Source organism: Rhineura floridana, chromosome 8 (genome assembly GCF_030035675.1).
Source record: "Rhineura floridana isolate rRhiFlo1 chromosome 8, rRhiFlo1.hap2, whole genome shotgun sequence".
Taxonomy (NCBI): Eukaryota; Metazoa; Chordata; class Lepidosauria; order Squamata; family Rhineuridae; genus Rhineura; species Rhineura floridana.
In genome coordinates this window covers 57426396-57449205 of record NC_084487.1, presented here as the reverse complement: position 1 = coordinate 57449205, position 22810 = coordinate 57426396, and the positions used below count along the sequence as shown (strand labels likewise).

The 22810-nt window shown below is 40.4% G+C and overlaps 1 protein-coding gene across 2 annotated transcripts in view; it reads right to left on the bottom strand.

Annotated features, from left to right (window-relative positions):
- EEA1 (early endosome antigen 1) overlaps positions 1-22810 on the bottom strand; it is a 117620-nt gene that overhangs the window by 76026 nt on the left and 18784 nt on the right. Inside the window, exons 3-10 of one of the 2 annotated variants that reach the window (XM_061639579.1) lie at positions 20726-20848; positions 8255-8382; positions 6323-6377; positions 6146-6211; positions 4819-4858; positions 4418-4531; positions 4206-4327; positions 3249-3404 (exon numbers count right to left, since the gene is read on the bottom strand). In XM_061639579.1, coding sequence (XP_061495563.1) covers positions 3249-3404; positions 4206-4327; positions 4418-4531; positions 4819-4858; positions 6146-6211; positions 6323-6377; positions 8255-8382; positions 20726-20848 — 804 coding nt within the window. The remainder of the gene's footprint in view (positions 1-3248; positions 3405-4205; positions 4328-4417; positions 4532-4818; positions 4859-6145; positions 6212-6322; positions 6378-8254; positions 8383-20725; positions 20849-22810) is intronic. The other variant, XM_061639580.1, reaches the window with a different exon arrangement.

The window sequence follows — 22810 nt, the reverse complement described above, 5'->3', positions numbered from 1 at the left end:
GGGTAAAAACAGTGCTAATCCCATATGTCCAGAGTAAATCCTATTGAATTCAGTAGGAATTACTTTTGAGTAGACATGATTATGAATGTGCTGAAAATCAATGGGACTTTGGAGTGAATGTAAAAAAGAATTGTGTTTGTGTTCTCTTTCTGCCCCCCCCAGTCCTATTTTAAAGCAAGTAGGCAGGGCTTACTTAGGTATTGCAGTTTTTATTCTGTAGGAAACTAATACTGATTTTTAAAAAACTAATACTGATTTTTCTGCAATGACCAATTGGTTTGACAATAAACTATTATATGGGCTGTATGTATTTATATATCTGCAGTGTGTGCGTGTGTGTATGGAGTCTTTCCAACACCCCTGTGAGGTAGGGTTGGAAACCAAGGCAGCTCACAACAAGAAATAAAGCCATTTAAAATCCAATAACCATAAAAACAAGTATAAACAGTTGCAAAACAGTGTAAAGTAGCATGATTCGGAATTTTGGGTTGTGTGAATGAAGTTGCTTATCACTTGAGGTTGCACTTCTGTCCCTATTTGAGTAAGCCCCATTGAATACGCTGGGACTTGCTTCTGAATAAATAAATTTAGGATTGCACTATAAATATCTTTACAGTTTGTGTAAATAATAAATATATTTGATAGTTATGCTTATATAAATATTTCTTCATTTATCATATTTTTGGTTTTTGGTTAGGAATCCTGACTGGTTGTGAGATGCTTAGTTTTTTGCCTTATAGGAATCTTGTTGTGGTTGGTATGGTATTACATTTAGGAAAGTGTTACTGCCTTCTGTATTTTTTTTTCCTATTTGCATTTCACTTATCTTTAACCTCACTCCGTTACAGCCATAGAAGCAACAGCAGCATATGCAAGATATTTAACTCCCATTAGTGATAAGAACAAGAATTTATAATTATTATTTCAATTAAAACAAGAGGCTTATCAATACTTTGAAGAGGACCAGATATTTATTTTCTTTCTGAGCCCAGGACTGGGTCTTTCATGATGCCCGGTGTGTGTGGGGGGGGAGCAGGAGAGTAGTCGATAAGACAGACATCCTGGCATTGATAATCGAATTAGCAAGGTATGTGTGGGGTTGTTGTACACTTCCAGGCTCAGTTTCATTTTGAGTAGGGAGGTGGAACCTGTGTAGATGTGGTTATCAAAGGGAGAAGAAATTTTGAGTTAAGCAAAGCTCTGCTTTTATAAAACCTAAGAAACATACAGTACTTTGAATGTCTGAGTGCCTGCACCAGTGGAATACTGGAGGAACTTGTAAAACTTGCTGCAACAGTATTTAGAACTGAGCATGTGGTGTGAAAGACTCCTTTTCCTAACATTTTGGCTTGTTTTTCTCTGATTGTGTATTTTTATTGTTTTTACTATATTTGTAAGCTGTGCTGAGCTCTGTTTTTAACAGCAAAAGGGCAGGATATAAATTCTCTTAATCAATCAATAAATACTCCATAGTGTTGGAAACTAGAGTCTAGGCATTTAATGTTGCTTTTAAAAAAAAGATTTCTCACATGTTTCCCCAGTTTTTGGTGGTAATTCCTAGGCACAAAAACAAAACAACTGGACAATCCAAATATTAATATTTATAAGTTTATAAGTGACAGTTTTCCTGCTAAGTACCTGCATGTCATAAGCAAGGGTAGTCTTATACGGCGAGTATATCCCAAACTCTATATACGCCGGAATATACGGTATTTGTTTTGTTTTCATATCAGTTTAGACCCATTTTCTATCAAGAGCAGTAGTCTTTGGATTATTTTCTCAATATGAGGGCTGAGGAACCTGTCATATACCAGATGCTGTTGGACTCATCGCCAGGCAGTGTAGCCAATGGTAAGGGACAATGAGAGTTCTAGTCCAACAATATCTGACAAGCCATAGGTCTCCTACTCCTGTTCTATATAATCAAAGGTTATGAAAGATTTTTAATATCTAGTATCAAAGAAGATGGAACACAGATCAACAATAAAAAAGAACATGAATAAACATGATGAGATAGATAACCTGTCTCTAGATTTTCATACAGCCTATCACCACAACCTTATGCATATTTACTCAGAAATAAGGCCTTCTAAATTCAATGGGACTTTCTCCCAAGTGTGCACTGTAATCAAATGGGACTACAACTGAATCAAGGGGGTTATTTTTGAGTTAGCCAACTTAGAATCAGGGTGCAACCTGGTATACGTGCTAGCCTGCAAGTAAGTCTCCTTGAATTCAACTCAGTCTTGGTAGATATGTATAGGATTGCACTGATGTGTCTAATGATTCCTGAAGATGCGATCCAAATTTGTTGAATATTAATAAAACAGTGATTTGAAAATAAATTATATATTTACTTTTTGTTTTCAAAGATCTGCAGCTACACATCACTTACAAAAATCTACTATGTTTAGCAAAAATAAGTAAGATTTTAATGTTTAAAAATGGGCAATGAAATAGGTTGCATAATTAATTTAGGTATTTTCAAATGCCTTTAAAACACCCTATTGAGATAAAGGAGTGTACAAGTAATCCTTCTCCGTCTATAACTATGTCTCATATTTCAAAAAAACAGCTGCAAATTGTTAACATTTTAAACAAAAGCTTAACATTTGAGAGTTATGTGGCCAACTACAAAAAAAACTTTGTACGGTAAATATCTTAGATTACTGAACTTAACATTTAAATACATACATTAAATATTTCAGAGTTGCAAAACATGTCAATTAATAATTCGTTCTTCATTATAGTCTTGCTTAACAGGACACAATGTGTAGATTCATACAGCCACTTTAATGTGATGAAACTACCACAAGTTGACCTCTTCAAAGGATTCTGAAATGTGACCAGTCTTGTGAATGCATTACCATGGGGTCGTGTGTTTGCCACACTTTGGAAAACCTTCCAACATTTACGATGAACAAGCAGATAAGTCAGTTTTAAAACATGTTAGACTGGTGATATTCTTGCAAATATTCCACCACCCTAACTCTTGATCTCCTAGATGCATCACCATATAAATAATGAGAATAAAATGATAATGTGAACTGGAATTGACTTGGAACTACCAATGGAGAGAGTTTTCCAAGGATTATATGAATCGATAATGATGACGGATTATGTCAAAGTTGTTTATTGCAACAAAGAAAGAGACCAAGGAAGAGTCCTGCTAATACAAATAGATTAGCATTTGTTATTTTTATGTAAAGATTATGGCTCTTATTCATATTTTTTGCTAGATACATTACCTCTGAGGTTGAACATTCTGCTCGCAAGTGACTGCACTCATCTTTCAGTTTCTCAGATTCTCTCTCACGCTCCAAAGTCATCTTATCCATCAGTGTTTGAACTTGGACTAATTCCTTTTTTAAAACATCAACATCTTCCACCCCAGGCCTCTGAAGCTTTACAAAAACAAAAGAATGACCATTAGTTGTATAGAAATTAGACTGAACACATAGTTTCAATATGGTTTGCCAGAAATTTTCCATCTTGACATCTGGGACTGGAACCATAACAGCCCTCAAACAGTATTAGATACTGCATTGACCAGACTTAGACCTGCATGGTTGCTGCATCATGTTATATGCTATCAGCTATATTTATGTATTTAAATAGTTCTAGAACAGCAGATCTAATTTTCATTTCACAGATTTCAAATATTTGATTTTAACTTCATTAGATGTCTTTACACTAAACTCATTTTGCTATTGTACTGTGCAAGTACATCCACTAGAGCTGCTCAGGGAAGTTCTAAGTCATATGAAGGTTAAAACCCTAAACAGCTGTGATTATTAACTTGCATCTAGTTACTTTTTATACTCAGGAATAGTTTCCTGGGTAGAAAATGCACTGTGTAATTGATGAATGGGGAAGACATATGTAAATGCCAAATGTGGCGACAGACTGTAAAAAAAAAAGCCATGATAAATTTAGCAAACAGAAAAAAATATTTAAAATGTACAAAGTTCATATTCTCCAGCTTGATTTTCTCTCCCTCTCTCTTTCTCTTTTGTAAGTTTAGGGTGAGAGAACAGATTCTTTATTCCAGGATCTTGTTTTCTGCCATAAATAAATCACTGTCACAGATGAACAATAACGGCTTGTTTTAAAAGAATGTAGTTAAAATGATCAAATAGCTGGAACTATCCCCTTCCAATCTGGACAAGCCACAAGTAAAACATGATCACATAATAATACGTTACCAGCTCTGTTTTTAAATCTTCACATACACCTCTCTCTTTCTGTAGCTCTTGTGTCAAATTGGCCACTTTCTGTTCTGCAGCTTGTCGAAGGCTTGTTTCTTGATCATATTTGGCTTTAAGATCTGGTTAAGAAAAAAGTCACAAAAAGGTCATTTGTTCCATTTAAACTGAAACAAGCATCATATTACATAACAATTGTGGTGGACACTTACCCACAATTTCAGTGGCCAATTGTGCTGCTTTCTGTTCAAATAAGTCTTTCATCTGCTTAATATTAAAATTTTCTACTTGACTCTCTTCTAGCTTCTGTTCTAATGATTCTAATTCTAAAGAGAAAGCATATTTATTGAATACCTCAGAACTAGAATGTTTTACAGATACCTATATTGAAAAAAAATATTGAGAAATAATTTACTTCAGTAGAATCCTGCCATGCCAATAAAAAACATGCTTAACATAATCAAATCTTAGAGATATTAGCAGATATTCTAATATACAGCAGTAACACCTTATATTTCCTCTACAGCCAGTTTAATTCCTTTCTTGAAGTAGACATTACACATACAAAAAAAATACCACCACAGAAACTACTTTTTTTAAAAATGTCTGTCACCTGTAGATGCAGCAGTTGCCAGTCCATCAGACTTAGACTCCTTAAAAAGAAAAAAAGGGAAAAAGCTTGACTAGAAATTGAGGATAACAAAACTGTTTTCATAGGTATTTAAAAGTATTTCCAGTCAAATACACACACTTAAACACTTCATACTACAAACAATTTAAGTATTGATTACATTCAAAACATTTATTGATCAAATTTGACAGTTACCTCTAGAGAAAAGAATGCCAAGATGTAATGTTTAAGAATAATCCTTCACTTGAATAAGTTGCCAAGACTGACAAATGTTCTGGTACATGTCAAGTGCATCTAGGAGTCCACACTATACTAACAACACAGTACGTAATAGTCTGCTGTTGTGCTACCTCCAATAATTTTTACAGAATACCAATGAAATTAATAAAGATTGTGCAACAGTTGTATTTGGTGGATTACTCCGTATTCATTTGGCTAGAATCAGTGGGTAATATCCAAATACATCATACCCAGAATGGGCTGACTGAAATCAATAAACCTAAGTAACTAAGCCTGCTAGTTCCAATGGTCTAATACAGAGCATGACATAGTTGTATGTCACCCAGTCAATACAAGAGTGAAATAGAAGATTTTTTTCTCTGTAACAGGATTTTGATTAGCACATACGTATCTGAGCTAGTATTGACTCCTGTTATTTTTAGAGTGCATTTTAAAAACACTTTAAGAAATTCCTTCTTAGCTGGCAGTGCATTAAAGAAGGGAAGAAAGGAGAAGATCAGCAGAGGAAAAACAATAGAGAAGGAAAAGGTTATAACAGAAATAGGAAGCCAAGGCGAGGAAAGGAAATAAGATGGCAGGAAGCTGACAGACTTATAGAGGAGAAAATTAAAGTCCATAGTTCAGCAGGTACCCAAGGCCAAACAAAAAAATAGAATAGGAATGTGAAAGCTTTGTGCCTCAGGATAAAAACTAGTCATACTGTTGACACCACTGCATAGGTCAGGGGTGGGGAATCAGTGACCTTCCAAATGTTGGGCTTTAACTCCCACCATCCATGATTATTGGCCATACTGGATAGGATAACAGGGGTTGGAATCCAACAACATCTAGAGTGCCAAAGGTTTCCCACCATTGATACAGATTAAAGAAAATTTCTTAGTAAAACATTACATGATATACACATGGGAATACAGTACACATGCAATATTCTTAAATTACTTAGTAAATGAGTTATCAAACTAACTAAATCAGGCCACGTGCCTTACAAAAAAGGTATTAATCTTCCATTTCAAGGATGATAACAAACTGCTTGTGGTAAACCTGCTTCAAGTATTTTTAAAGCAATTACTTGCTGCCTCTGCCCTTGAATTTTTTCTAATTCTTTCTTCAGCTCTTCAGAGTACCATCGTTCCTCCTGAACAAAGGAAGTTAAAAGCTTTTTAGTGCTTGCAGCTTTGACAATCTTCTAATGTACTTTTTAATTTTAAACAAAGAACTGCATACACAAGTAATGCACACTTCCAACCTTAAGTGAAGCTTGCAAGTCTTGAACTTCTTGTCGTAGTAGTGTTACATCATCTCTGAAGACACATCCCATGTTAAAGAGAAGACAAATAATATTTTAACTTGTGTTGAACTTGGATGAAAAGAGGTAGCCATGAAAGTCAGTTCAAAATCAGCAATATGGTGACGTGAATAAGCCCTTAATCCCATTGTTTTCTAAATATACTGCTTATGACTACTACAACAACAAAAATAGGCTTAAAAGCTACTAGAAAACTTCAACTAGTCTTATATATAGCTACTGGACTGTTGACCACGAATGGTCAAATTAAACAAATCACATCAACATTGGGTTCATTTCCAAGCATAATTCAAAGTACTGGTATGAATGTTTACAACTTGAATGTGGGTATCAGAAAGACTCCTTGCTCCACATGACCCTGGTCCAACTGTGTGAAGATTGGTTCTGAGGACCTTCTCCAAGTTCTCTTGCCATCAAGATTCATAAAGGTGCTAACCAAGGAAACAGCCATTTAGCAGTGGCACTCCACTTATAAAGCTCTCCTCAGGCCAGTTAGCTTGGTCCCAAATATTTTCCCAGGCCTTTTATTTTTTCTGTCTTGTCAGCGTGTCATCTTGTTTCAGTTAAAAGTGCTAGTTGGAGAATTGCTTTATTGGTATTTAGTTATTGCTGCTCTACCATTTTTTCATAGTATTTAGTTTACTACTTATTATTTTAAAATCTCATTAAACTTGAAGGCTGGGATATTAAGTTTTTTTAAAAATAAAAGGCACTTATTTGTAGCTGCTAGCAATATTTATTTATTTATTTATTTATTTATTTTATTAAATTTCTATACCGCCCCATAGCCGAAGCTCTCTGGGCGGTGTACAAACTAAAACTTCCATCTACAATTAAAACACATATTTAAACAATTTTAAAACTACATCCAAATTTCAAAATTGTAAACATTTTAAGACAGTCAAAAACACATATTGGATGCTTTTGTTTGTAAGGGCACACCAAGAAAATGAATTTGCAGGATGAATCATAGAATCATTGCTGATTACAGAGAAATCCAGTTGTCATTAAATTATATTAGCAAACTTCATACTATTAGAATTGAAAAAGTTCCTTGAAATTCTAATTAGAATCATTCCAACGTTCTGAACAATCTTTATTCAAATAATAATACCACCAGTAGTAGTTGGTGAGGTGGTGAAAGCGTGGCAGCATTGTGCACCTGGCTTCCAGATGCCAAGCTCAGCTGCTGCTTACACCAAGAAGGAAAAGGGCAAGGTGTGGGGAGCTCAGTGTAGTGCAAGCACAGCAATGGATCCAATCTGATCACTGATCACTGCACCCACACCTTATTGAGCTCCCTATGCCTCACCCCTCTCCCCCTCGGAAAGTAGCAACAAAGCTTGGCACCTGGAAACCAGCAACTATGCCGTGCTCTTGCCATTTTACCAGCTGCAAAGAAATAGCAATAAATGGATATGAACAGGAATCAGTGTTAAACATGAATGTATTTTCTTCCATTTCTATAGTCAGTTCCAAGTTCTTACATTAAACTAAAACAATGAAAACAAATAATATCAAACATACAATTTAAGTTTTGCTTTTTATAGAAATAAAAAAGTGATGAACAATTCAAAGGCCTAGCAAAAGAAGATGTTAACAGCACTCCAAAAATGGGACACAAGGGAATTCCACAAAACAGGTAGCTCTACAAGAAAAAATATGCAATTTTGGCATCTTCAATTTTGTTCCATATTGTTGGGAGAAAAAAATCCTTTGAAGCTTCTAATATCAGTAGCCTTCATCCTTTCATTCAACTGAACCATTTATCTACTGCAGATTAACATACTTCACTGTATTATTTAGTGACAGACTACTGCATGCTTAAAATGCAATTATGATAAATTACTACTGCGCGATATTGGTCAGCACCTTTTTGGAGACATGTTAGTTTCTCCTCCGTGACTTGTCTCAATACCAGATTCATGAACTGCTTCATAATGTTTAAAAAGTTCCTCGGCTGATCCATGGGATTTCATACAAAGAGGACAAATAAATCCCTATAACATGAAGAAAAAGCAAATATTTAATAGTATTCCCTTCTTACATTCATTTTTTATAATACTTCTAATTAGCAAAAAGTTCAGGGTGGGTTTTTTTCCCCACCATTACACCTAAATGCATAATATTCTGAAAAGAAACCAGAAAGCATCATTTCAACAATAGTTTTCAAATCAGTCATAAAGATCGGTAAAGCAAAACCCATAAATTGAGATGGATGCACCAGTTTGAGCCTGCAATAATAGCAGTAGCAAAAACTAGATTTAATTTTGAATAGAATAAGCAAACAATTACTAATTCAATGACAATTGTGTCATACCTGTTAACTCTGAATTCTGGAACACTTTCAACTTACATTTTAAACCCACATCACTCCTTAAATACAGCCTCTCATGTTTCATCTTTGGACTCATCTACACTTCTTAACACATGCATGATACTGCTCCACAGGGTCTGTCAGCACAGCCTTTGTATATAACTGCACCAAAATATAAACAAAACCTGTCTTTGGACTGCAATAACCCTGTTCTGTTATAAAATTTGTGCAAAATCTGTTTCCAGACTGAGACTCAGACATCATGTCAAACCACAGCCAAGGTAACATACCTAAAGGCCACATTTGTATGTAATGCTGAACTATATGAACAAGGCAGAATAAGCCCGAGCAGGCTCACACACTCCCTCTCAACCTCTCCTTCTCCAGCATTTAGCTTCACTTTCAAAGAACCTTGGCTTATCCTTACATTAGAAGCAGAGACTGTGACTTATACTGGTTAAACAAGCCAGCTTCATAACTCCTGGTCTGAAGTTGACTTGTGTAGAAAATGACAGCTTGCTTTAAACCATGATGTCTGGTTCACAGATAATGCTAAGCCAGGACTCTGCAGAAACTAAACGCTGCATAAGTTCTTATCCTGGCAGAGTGGGAGAGGGAACACACAAGCTCAATGCTTCATTTAGGCTTATTCTAGCTTATACACATAGCACTAAACTATGATTTAGAATAGGGGTAACTAAACTGTCCAAGTATTGTTGAACTCTAACTCCAATCAGCCACAGGCAGAATAGCCAATGGCCAGGGATAATAGAGTTGCAGTCTAACAACAACAAGTGGAGGGACTACAGGTTAGCTACCTCTTGTTTTGAGTTGAGTGCAAACCAGCCCATAGTTCAACATGGTTCCTGAATTATCAAACCATAGTTCGCAATCAGGCAGTAAACCAAAATCCAGAAACCATGGTTTGAAGTGGGCTTGCAAATCATAGGTTCTGGTACATATGGTGTATTATGATGTCTGAAATGACAAAACATAGTTGCAGTTGTCTCTCTGCTTCAGGAGGCAGGTCTGCCTTTAAACACGAGTGATAAACAGACTGAAGACAAAAGCAGACAGCCAGTTTCAGACTGCAGCTCACCTGTGCATTTGGAAAGTAAAACTATGTTCAGAGTTCTAAACTAAGCACAAACAATTTCGTGCCGTGTCTCAAGTGAGCCAGAGTACACTGCCCCCTTTGCACTTAAATCCATTATATCAACGGAGCCTCCCTACTTCATTCTCTTACATAATGTCTTTGTATCCCCAAAATCATAAAACATGGTATCAGAGGAATAAGATCAGTTCATTCACGAGGAGAAGTATAACAAGCGCATTGCTTTCTTCAATGCCTTGATAAAGACCTTACCTCTTTTTGTAAGCTCATAAAAATTAAGACAGAAAACTGGTGCAATGAAATTTAGAATAAAGGTCATGAGACATTGACCTTCATTCAGTCACTTCCCTAACCAATGCTTCCAATGAATATCTTGATTTTAACATTGTGATTCTTTAAAAAGTTATTCTAAAATACTCAGATGAGGTCAAAGCTTTAGATTTTTTTAAGAAAAACCTGTGAATCTAGATAATTACATAATCTATAGATATAATACCAACATTTGGGGACCAGAAATCCATTTGTAGTTTGGTCAAGTCCTTTAATGTCAGCCACTGGCCAAAGCCGATCTAGAATGTTTATACTAAACTTTCCATATGGTTATACTAAAGCCTTTCAAATAATTTTTCCATAGCCCTAAACTGCCATCATTCGTCTGCATAATGAGTAATTTAGTACGCTTTTCTGAATCAGAAGGGACATTTCATACATAATATTTATATACAGAAAGCACATCCATGTAAGAGTGTGAAACATATACATAAAAGTCATGCATAGAAATTTCACATTTGTATATTATACTAAACATAAGAAACAGACTGCTTACACAGACTGACAGCAGCTTTCCACTGTTTCAGATAAAAAGTGTTTCCTAGCCCAACCTGGGAACTTTGGCATGCAAAGCATGTGCTCTACCACTAAGCTCTGCCCTTCCCTGCAGGTATACACCCTGGGAAATCACAGTCAATTGCAATTTCCCAGCTTGTGTATACATAAAAATATCCAGGTAGAGCTGGATAAAGGCTCCTGTCCAAAATCCTAGAGAGCCACTACTGCTTGTCAGGTGTAAGCAATACTAACTAGATGAACCACAAGTCTGAGTATAAAGCAGTTCCAATGTGCAACTGTCACACATGACTATCTTTGCAAGTGTCATGCCTTTTCCCCACACAGAGAGAAAAATCACTTCTGAACAGGAACCACTTACTTATGTTGTTGTTATTATATGTCTTCAAGTCAATTACAACTTATGAAACATAAAATAGGCCAACAAACATAGACTGCTGACTCAGTCTGAAACATATTAATGAATGGACTTCCCATTCTCCGTGATGAAATGTTCCAAGAGTCTATTGGGGTTTCTAATTCACTTGTAGAGCATTACAACACCACAGATGTGAGCAAGAACCACCTAGACTGCATTCTGCAAGCACATCATAACTGCTAGATTGAATAGATCATTTACAGCAGAACACAGCAAAGTAAATTTACTGCAAACACACCACATTTTGGAATAAAACTTCATTATACTACTAATGAGGAATGGGCTTAGCAATTCCCATTGGGCTATTAAATACTTATTGCTAAATGCATCACTACCAATTGCCAGCCTCTTCTATCCTGGACAATACAAATAGATGGGTAGCATCCTTCCTATGACTTCCATTTAGAAGTGACTACTTTAAAATAAATGGTATATTCACTGTAGAGATCACTCTATACAGCTGCCATGCATAAATACAGCTGGAAAAGCTGCTGAATTCATTTGAAGAATTAATGGTGATGAATTGTTTTGTATTTTTCTTGGTTAGCTTTAGCTTTGGTTTAGCTTTCCTCGGTTAGCTTCCCTATCTGTTATTAGACCATAAGGCATTTTTAATGTTATATTTATTTTAAACATGCATATTGAAAATATTTTACTTTTTAGCCCTCTAAGATGCTTGTATACCCAATCAATTGCTGTGTGCTGCAGGAGAGGGCATCCTGCAAGTACTATCTTATCAGGAAGTTCATTCCCAGAATCAGGCCTTTAGTGTGGCGGCATGTACCCTTTGGAAGTTCCTCCTATCAGACATAAATCAGACATGCACCATCTCGATTGTCTTTTAGGTGCTTCTTGAAGACTTTTATCTTTCAATAAGCCTTCTAAATGGAGATTGTTATCTCAGTTGGTATCTGCATTGGATTTGAAACTGGACCATTGGTCTCACCTGAAGGGTGATTTTCCTATGAGGACGGACATCACAACGGGTTTTAGCTCCACCTATCGTGCGAAGGCAAGAATGTCTTTGAAGTCAAGACTAGGGGCGTCAGGCCCCTCCCACTCTCCAGTTCATTCGCAGCGAGTCTAAGGAGATATCTAAAAATACAAGAACAAGGCCAACAGGCCTGGCAGCAGGAAAATAACACAATAGTACCATGCATAGTAACATGACTCCAACATAGCGGTATAACAGAACTAGAAGTCTTGACTTCACTTTTAAATTTAAATATAATAGCGTAACAGTAATAAAGAACACATTAGAAAATATATAGTCATCCTCCAACTGGGAGGGTCGTGATGTCCGTCCTCATAGGAAAATCACCCTTCAGGTGAGACCAATGGTCCATTTTCCCTATGAGTCCGGCCATCACAACGGGATGTACCCCAGCAGCCCAAACAGGGAGGGACCACCCACGTGTTAATCGTCATTAAGAACCTGTTGCAACACTCGTCTGCCAAAAGAAGCGTCAGCAGAGGCATAGCGATCAATTTTATAATGCCTTATAAACGAGTGTGGGGTAGACCAGACTGCAGCCCTACAAATATCGGCAACAGGAGCATTAGTGGCAAAAGCAGCCGAAGTGGCAGCTGACCTGGTAGAATGAGCCGTTATACTAGCTGGAACTGACAGCTTCAGAGACTCATATGCTAAAGTAATACATGCCCTTAACCAACGGGATAAGGTAGGATTGAAAACTTTATGCCCCATAGACCTTGGATGAAAGGATACAAACAGAGACTCAGTTCGCCGTATATCCTGGGTCCTAGACAGGTAGGTCTTGAGAGCCCTCCGGACATCCAACGAATGCCAAGCCTTCTCGAGAGGATGGGTAGGATTCGGGCAAAAGGAAGGCAAAACAATGTCCTGGTTGCAATGGAACACTGAATCAACCTTGGGACGGAAGGAAGGATCAGTTTTCAGAACAACAGAGTCCTTATGGAAGACGCAGAGATGGCGAGCGGAAGACAATGCGCCCAACTCCGAAACTCGTCTAGCAGATGTGATTGCGATCAGGAACAAGACCTTGAAGGACAGTATACAAAGAGGCACAGTCCTGATGGGTTCAAACGGAGGACGTTGCAAAGCCTGCAGAACCTTCGGCAAACTCCATGAGGGAAACCGATGGACAACAGCCGGAGAGCGTAGGGCGACTCCCCTCAAAAAACGTTTGATGAACGGATGTGAGGAAATATGATCTCCAGGAGAGGACACTGAGAGAATGGATGACAGAGTGGACGCATGTCGACGTAGGGTGTTGGGTCGAAGTCGCATCATAAAGCCGCTATGGAGAAATTGGAGCACCTGATGCACAGTGGCCTGGGATGGATCATGGTGGTGGGACTGACACCACTTGGAGAAAGCCACCCAGGTATGTTGATAAATACGGGTGGTAGATGGTCTTCTCGAGGCCAAAATAATATCAATCACAGCGTCAGACAGTCCAGCTGACCTCAAATGTCCCCGTTCAAACGCCACGCTGTTAGATTGAACCAAGTAGGGTCCTGGTGCAGTACTGGACCCTGGGATAGAAGGTCTGGCCTGACTGGAAGTGTCCAAGGATCCATCATTGACATTGCCAGAAGATCTGAAAACCACGGTCAACGTGGCCAAAATGGTGCTATCAGAACCAGCTGTGCCCTTTCGGTTCGCGCCTTCCTCAAGGTTTTGGCTAACAATGGTATGGGAGGAAAGGCGTACAATAGACCGTCTGGCCACGGTGTTGTCAGAGCATCCACTGCTTCTGCTGTTGAGTCCAGGTATCGGGCAAAGTACCTGGGAAGCTGGCAATTGCGACTGGAGGCAAACAGGTCGACTGAGAGGGCGCCGAACCGACACTGGAGACGATGGAAAATGGCTGGATGAAGTTTCCATTCTCCCGGAAAGACCTGTTGTCTGCTGAGCCAGTCTGCTGTCACATTCCAAATCCCTCTGAGGTGCTCTGAAACCCCCTGAACGTACTGGGAGTTGCAGTGGGCTCCCCAACCTATGAGGCTGGCATCTGTGGTTACAACGGTTCTGCGGGGTTCTCTGAACGACGTGCCCTTGGAGAGGTGTTGAACCTTGGTCCACCAGCGGAAGGAGAGGCGCAGTGCGGGGCTCAAGCGAACTTTGCGATGGTTGGAGCTGGCAATGTCTTTTTGAAAAGGCAACAGAATCCATTGAAGGGGCCGAGTGTGGGCTCGAGCCCATGGCACAATGTGGATTGTAGATATGAACATCCCGAGCGCTCTGGCGAGAAGCATGACGTCTGCGGATGTTTGTTGCATCAGGGACCTTGCGATGCTTGTGATGGCAGTGATGCGATCTGGAGCCAAGAAGACCATTGCCTGCAGGGTGTCCAACATTGCCCCTAGATGTAGTAGGCATTGGGTTGGAGATGGCTTTTGTCGAAGTTGACAAGCCAGCCGTGGGCCTGCAAAACATTGAGGGTGATTATTAAATGATGATGAGCCAGTTCCTCCGACTTGGCCCGTATTAGTAAATCATCCAAATATGGGTAGATATGAACCCCTTGGGTCCGGAGGTAAGCCACTAGGATGAGTAGCACCTTGGTAAACACTCTTGGAGCAGAGGAGAGGCCGAATGGCATCGCTCTATATTGAAAATGCTGGTGGCCAAAAGCAAACCGAAGAAACTTTCTGTGGGCTATGCAAATGGGGACATGGAGATACGCTTCCTTAAGGTCGATAGAAGCCAGGAAGTCTCCTTCATGCAGACTCTCCGTAATGGAGTGGAGTGATTCCATTTTGAACCTGCGATATGTTACAAAACGGTTGACAAACTTGAGGTCCAATACCGCCCTCCATGATAAATCTCGTTTTGGCACAGCAAATAGGAGGGAGTACACCCCTTCCGACCTCTCAGTTGTGGGAACTGGCTCTATCGCCGCTATGTCCAAGAGGTGGTGTATAGCTGTCTGCATAATGTTGTGCCTGGCTGGTGCCCTTGGGCAAGGAGACGGGTGGAATCTGTCTGGTGGGGTTGTCCAGAACTCTATGGTATAACCATAACTGAAAAGGTCCCTGATCCAGGAGACCTTAGTAAGGCGCAGCCATCGACCTCCAAAATTAAGTAATCTGCCACCTATGGGGAGGGCATTAAGACTACTTGCGTAGGCGAGGGCCTCCCTTAAATGAGGACGATGAGTTGCCCCTGCGCCCTTGGTACTGACCTCTGCCCTGGAAGCGTCGGTTCCAGGAGCCCCTGAATGAGTTGGGGTCATAGGGTCTGAAGTCGCGGCCTCGTCCTCCTGGCCGCGTTCCTCGAAAGGGCTGGTTAGAACGGAATGAAGGAAATCGCCTGAAAGGCCTGTGGTCGCTGTTCTTGACTGTGGCCAGAACCGGTTTGTGGGCGTCTTTTGGATCAACCAGCACTGCCTTTACAGCTTCCTCGCCGAAGAGTAGAGATCCGGAGTAAGGAGCCCTGGACAGATTCAATCTGGCCGCTGAATCAGCTTGCCAGTGGCGAAGCCAGAGGGTGCGACGAGCGACTATTTGAGCCGTCATGGCTCGTGCCCCTAATTGAGTGGCATCCAAAGTGGCATCGGCCACAAAAGCTGCTGTCTTACGCAATTTCAATAGTGCTCTTCTGAGGGTAACAGGATCAGGGTTAGAATCCTCTAGAAGGTCATCCAGCCACATCATAGATGCTCTGGAGAAGATGGAGGCTGAAGCGGAGGCACGCATGGCTAGGGTAGTGGCCTCGTGATTTTTGCGGAGGGCAAAGTCTATTTGTCACTCAGTAGTGTCTTTTAGGTGGGATTCCCCTTCCCTGGGCAAAAGCGATCGTGAAACGAGGCGAGCGATTGGTTCATCTATGCCAGGGACATCTAACTTGGTGGCAAAGTCCGGGGCTAGGGCGTAAAGTCTGTCAGCCAGGTTCTTGAAGCGTCGAGCTTTGAGTGGATGGGCCCATTCTTCAGAGGCTAATTTGGTAATTAGGTCCGGCACCGGGATGTAGTGCTCAGTAGGTGCAGGGGATTTGAGGACCTTGGCCCCTTTGATAGCTGGGGCGGGCGAAGTTGAAGGCGCAGTCTGGAGACCAAGGGTATTAACTACCCTGCATGCTAGCGGCTGATAATCTGAGGTATTAAACAAGCGATACGATGTATCCTCCTCATGATCTGAATAGTCGCTCCAGTCGTCTCCTTCAACATGGTCAGTGAAAGTTGACTCCTCCGCATACGAGGTTTCGTCCGTACATCTGCCTCTGGCTACATCAAAGGGATCTGGTGAACCGGAAGAATGAGCTTCATGGCACGCACGTTGGACCATGTTAAGTGGAGGTATGGCAGGAACTTGTGGTAGTGACTGCATTTGGGTGAAACATGCCAGCATGGCTTGAAGTTGGGAGAGGAAATCAGGAGACAGCTGCAGACCGGATGTGGCAGATGTATGTGCCTGAGGAACTATTGGAACAGATGTTTGGGGCGGTAAAACGGAGGGAGGTTCGTTAGGCGAACACGGGGGAAAGCCAACAAAATCTTCCTCGTCAGAGGCAGCAGCAGGGGAATGTAGAATATCGCTTATGTGTGCCTGTGCTGTGGTGGTGGTTGGCACAGAGACATAGCGTGGGCGCTTTGGTTTACTATGGCTGGAAAGATGTTTTGTCTTAGCCAGTGCTTTGGTATGTCTGGTCTTAGTCGTGTTAGGATGTTGTGGCTTGGCTGATTGTGGCATGCCTGGCTGATCTGGCACCATATGGGTTGATGGCGGCATGCCTGGCTGTTCTGCCATCTTATATTAACTTGGGTGCAGTACACTGCCACGGAGGGGGCAGAATGTAAAGACCCGAACTGGCACAGCGTACTACCACGGAGGGGGTAGAATACACTGGCAGATGGCGAAGTGCACTGCCACAGAGGGGGCAGAATGCACTGAGGTATCAGCGTTAATGTAATATAGGCTGTTTTAGAGTTGGTACACTCAGATTAGTGCTGTAGGCTGGGTTTCAGGTTTGGTTCACGACCTCAGAGGGGGCAGGACCAATAAAAATCAGATTTAGTACAAATCAGCCACTATTGTAAAGCTCCAGCCTTGATAATACAATCCAGCCACTAGGATTAAAGCTCCAGCCTTGAGAATACAATCCAGCCACTAGGATTAAAGCTCCAGCCTTGATAAATAATCCAGCCCACTAGGATTGGAGCTCCAGCCTTGATAATATAATCCAGCCACTAGGATTACAGCCACAGTAAAATTGTGTGTAAATCAGCCCTGTGTGAGCCTGTCTGCAGCACGTATACAACACACATATGGATAGATAGCCTGCAAGGAAGGTATCCAATGGATAATAAGGGTAACAAAAAAGGCGGGAAATTTGAATTCAAAAAATGGCGCCCGGAAAAAAAGAGCGGGAAAAAATGGCGGAGAGAGAAGAAGTAATGGCGGCCGTCTGGAAGTGAACTGGGGGAAGGGCTGCCCAGCGCGGTCTCGCAGGAGGAACCGCGGGGCCGAAAACCGCACTGGCGGTTCTAGAAAACCCCCAGGAGGGAACAGTGCAGTGAGGGGAAAGCGGCAGCTGCCACAGAGAGAGCCGCCGCCGCCGTCTGCAAAGCCCTTCGCAGTGGGAAATTAAAGCCACGTAGCGAGGGTGAGCTGAGGTAAAGGGTAAAACTCAGGTAAAGGAACCAATGGAGTAGCCGCAGCCACAGGCAGAACGGACCCGGGCAGGCTAAATTGAGTGACGGGGTAACGGCGGGAGCTGCAGCCGCAAGCTCCCGCTGAGATCGGAAGAGCCGCAGCCGCGGCAACAGAGCCGGTGGGGGGGAAGCTCAAAAAACGGTCAAAAAGAAAGAGAACCGCAGCCGCGGTCTCTGAGGAAGCCCCCAGACAATGGATGCAACAGAGCAGGGGGGGGGATCTCAAAAACGGCCAAAAACCAAGAGAGCCGCAGCCGCAGTCTCAGAGGGAGCCCCCAGTCAAGGAAGGAAAGAAAATTGAAATGAATAGCTCAGGGTTGGGAAAAGATCGAAGAGAGCCGCAGCCGCGGTCTCTGTGGGAACCCTAAGTGAGCTACACACAAAACAGAAAAAGTAAGGATTTGAAGACAAATACACAAACAAATACGAGAGACTTAGCTCAATCTATGTTATAATTCCAATCTTGTTCGTACGAAGGCAAGAATGAACTGGAGAGTGGGAGGGGCCTGATGCCCCTAGTCTTGACTTCAAAGACATTCTTGCCTTCGCACGATAGGTGGAGCTAAAACCCGTTGTGATGGCCGGACTCATAGGGAAAATGTTTTTATAAAAGTAATTGTTTTTTAATTGTTTTATATACAATTGCTTTATATGTAACTTTTTTTAAAAAGTGTTATGTATGTAATTGTTTTATGCTGTTATTGTATTGTAGATCACTTCAAGATGCTTCATGAAATAATAATAATAGTTGTTCAGTACAAATAGTTTTAAAATGTAACAGCATCAATAACTATTGTGATATCATTAAAAAAAAGTTGGGGGGAAATGTCAAAAAGTATTTATCCACTATGTGAAAAAAAAATTATCAAAACGTTCTTGCAGCCACTTGAATACAGTGCATTTCTCATCACTAAGAGCCACAAGAAGGCATTTACTTCTAGGTCTAAACAGTTTATCTATGCATCCAGGCACATAATTGAGGACTAGGAATTCATACTTTACATGGCTGCTGCAAGGATTGAGACAATGTGCTCTATATTTTAAAGTCTGTTTATTTAGTGTTCTAATGTTGTTAACTTTAATAATTTTATTTATGTGCTAAACAGTTAAGTTATTAAATTGTAGTTGCTGTGGTGATGCTACAAATAATAACTTTCCTCTTTCAACAAGCCTTTTAAGTTGAGACCTATCCCAGTCTGCGTCTGTGTTAGAATTGCTTGTTAATATGTGGTTTTTTTAATAATATGTTTTTAACCCTTTTTAAAAGATGTTTTTAAACCTTTTTTTAATGTTTTTAATGTTGTTTTGTTTAATGTATTTTAAGGTCTGTTTTTATGATGTTTTAAAGTGTTTTTAGTGTTTCTGTTTGCCTCCCTGGGCTCCTGCTGGGAGGAAGGGCAGAATACAAATAAATAAATAAACAAACAAACAACATTACGATGTGATCTAAGACATAGTAAACTAAACTTTTATATTAAATATTTGTTACTAAGAATACTGAAATCCCAAAATTTAATTAAGATTTACCAGGCAACATTTTGATCAAAGGCAAAGACAACAACAAAAAATCTCACTTGGGAAACAAAAATGTCTTGTATTGGCACTCCCAACAACTGGTCAACCTCAGTAAAAGCAAAAGTAGCACAACCTAAAATTGTTTTCATCAAAGGATATAGGCTCATACCAGGCAGGCTTATTTTACACCACAATCCCAGGCATGTCAACCAGAAATAAATCCAAATGTGTCCCTATTACATGAATTTAGGATTGCAAGTCTCCCCAGAAATAAATCCAAATATGCCCCTACAAAGTGTATTTAGGATTACTGTCTTAGGCATTGATAGAATGCATCCATCAGCCCCAAACAAAGCAAAACCATAATATTTTTCATCTATTTTCTCCCCAGCATTCCAGCAAAGGCATTCCTAAATAAAGGGTAAATTAAAATGGATTACATAAATATGAGATTTAGCACCTGCAAACATCAAGATACTCACATTTACTGTGCCTCTTTAAGAAATGAATAAACCACATATTATTATGAATCAACCCACAAGGGAGAAGTAACATTTCCTCCACATTTACCAATGCTAGCATGTAGAGTTATGCTGCAACACTCTAATTCTTGAACATATATAAAGGCACCACCTTTATTCCCACATTCTCATGGCGATGCCTGAACTCAATTGTTTTTTATTGGTTGGTGTTTTAGCAAAAAAAGAAAACATGAATTACAAATACAGAGCAGTTATGATTTGCTCAGGGAGGAAGCAGAGCATGCACTACAATTTAACACAAACATTTTATTATTTTATTTAAGATTATGCTTCCCAAATAAAGAATCCTGACTTTTCTTCAATTAGTAATGTCTTCCCAGTATGCCTACCTACTCTCAAAAAAGCACATCAAGCAAAACTAAAGTTGTCTGTCTGGGGGAGGGGGGTGATTCCTGACCATTCCAGCCTTCTACATTTTAAGGAATATTTTCCCAATTATTGGTTCCCAATAATTCTAGACATGCAATGGCAAACATCTCCATTTTGATAGCACAGACCAAGCTTAACCTATTTAGGCATATAACAAGAAACCTACAAGGAATCCGACTCAAACATTTAAATGTGACAAGTATATATATTGTTCTATAGATTCAGAATGACATATACAGAAGAAAATTAAAGTAATATATCAAGCTGCTCAAGTATCTACATAATAAAAAGCCATGAAAAATTATTTTCAGTATTCAAGTGCCAATATTCAATACTATAGCCACTCCAAAAAAGTGAGTTGTGGAAAGAAAGAAGCAAACAGAAGATACTTTCAGGACATAACACTGTTTGACACTGACCTTAATTTAAGGGTGCAAAAAAAATAACGCCTCATATTATCCCTAGAGCAGAAAGTCTCCAGAAAAGCTGAAGAGCCCAACACCAAAGCAACCAGAAAGGAAAAGCTCTCTTTTACAAGCATCCCAGAACCAAGCCACTGAAGCCAAATAAACATGACCCACAGTAACAGCAGGAAGTTCACGAAGCTCCAGTCTTCTTGTTTCTATCCCAATGTGCTCATGGTAATGTTCAGACAGATCAGTGGCAGTAATGCACATTTTCATGCACACTGGACAGATGAAGCCCTGTGAAACAGTTGCTTTTAGGTATGTATATATTCTTTAAACATTGTAAACAAAAGGAATGTCAAAAAGGTAGAACAGATATTTCTCAGTAAGCCCCAGCATGAGAATTATGCTGCCAACTTTTTTAATGTTTTTCAGACACATTTTCTTATTTTGTTAATCTATTAACACAGAAGGCAAAGACAGTGATGTTAAAAATTAGAAAACAAACAAAAATTAAGAAACTACACTTGAAAAAAACTAGTGCATTCCACTATCAACTCTTCTTAGAATTGTTAGATATAGTTCAAAACTATATTTGTTTGAAGTCAAGAAATGACAATTAAATGGCAGTGCACAATTGTCTTTCAAAGAGCCTCTAGACTGCCATAAATATCATCACAAAAATGTCATCATCTATCCAAAGATCCTAGCTAGTAGCTAGTATTTTCTCCCAATATATCATTAGATGTCTCAACAGTACAATATTTCTATGTATTGTATTCTGATTTTATGAGGAAAATGTCATGAAATGGTCCCTTGGACCCACCTGAAGGGTGATTTTCACAGGTACGCCTGCCATCAGATTGGGTAGTACTGCCATCTAGCGTCCAAAGGCAAGAATGCACTACAGTTAAAACCTGGGGCTCGAGCCCCTCCCACTCCAGTCTTCATGATGACGAGTCCGAAGTGGTAAATCTGAAAGTAACCAAAGGGCAAAAGCCCCAGCAGCAAAGAAAATATACATAGCAAATATCATAGAACTTGCAACATGAGAATAGGTTTTAACTAAAGAAAATCAGACAGAGCACGAAACATATAGGTTGAACTATATACAAAATACTGAACGAATTTCCCCAGAAATCCCCCACAAGGGAGGGACGTGATGGCAGGCATATCTGTGAAAATCACCCAGGTGGATCCAAGGGACCATTTTCCACAGGTAGCCTGCCATCAGATTGGGATGTACCAACGTAGCCCCCTAATAGGGAAGGATTCCTAGGGAGTTACAAATCAGAAATAACGTGTTGCAGGACACGTCTCCCGAAAGAGGTGTCAGCTGAAGCATAGCGATCAATCTTATAATGCTTCACAAAGGAGTTAGGGGTAGCCCATACCGCCGCCCTGCATATGTCTGTAAGAGGAGCATTAGTTAGGAAAGCCGCCGTAGTGGCAGCAGACCTGGTCGAATGAGCCGTGATATTAGACAGCACTGGCAAATTAAGTGACTGATATGCAAGAGAAATACAGGCTCGAAGCCAACAGGACAAAGTGGATTTGGACACCTTTTTTCCCAAAGATCTCGGATGGAAGGATACAAATAATGCGTCTGTCTGTCGAATGTCCTGGGTGCGAGAGAGGTAAACTTTGAGCGCTCTCCTAACATCCAGCGAATGCCAGGCCTTTTCGAGGGGATGGACCGGCTTTGGACAAAAGGATGGAAGTACAATGTCCTGGCTACTGTGGAAGATTGAGTTGACCTTAGGACAGAACGATGGATCCAGCCTCAGGACTACAGAGTCCTTATGGAATACGCAGAGATGACGGGCCGATGACAAGGCCTGTAACTCTGAAATCCGCCTCGCGGAAGTGATAGCCACGAGGAAAAGGACTTTAAAAGACAACAGTCTTAGAGGCACTGAGGCAAGAGGCTCAAATGGAGGTCGCTGTAATGCCTGCAAAACTTTGGAGAGGTTCCAGGATGGAAAATGGTGACGTACAGCTGGAGAGAGGTGGGTAGCTCCTCTTAAGAAGCGTTTGATGAGCGGGTGAGTGCCCAGGGGTGCTGCCGATGAAGAGACAGACAGAATTGACGAGATGGTGGAGGGCTGTCTACGCAGGGTGTTTGGTCTGAGTCCCAATGTCATGCCTCTGTATAGGAACTGTAGAACGTGCTGTACAGTGGCTTGGGGTGCTGAAAAACCTTTAGAAGTGCACCAGCTGGAAAAAGCACGCCAAGTACTCTGATAGATTCGAGTAGTT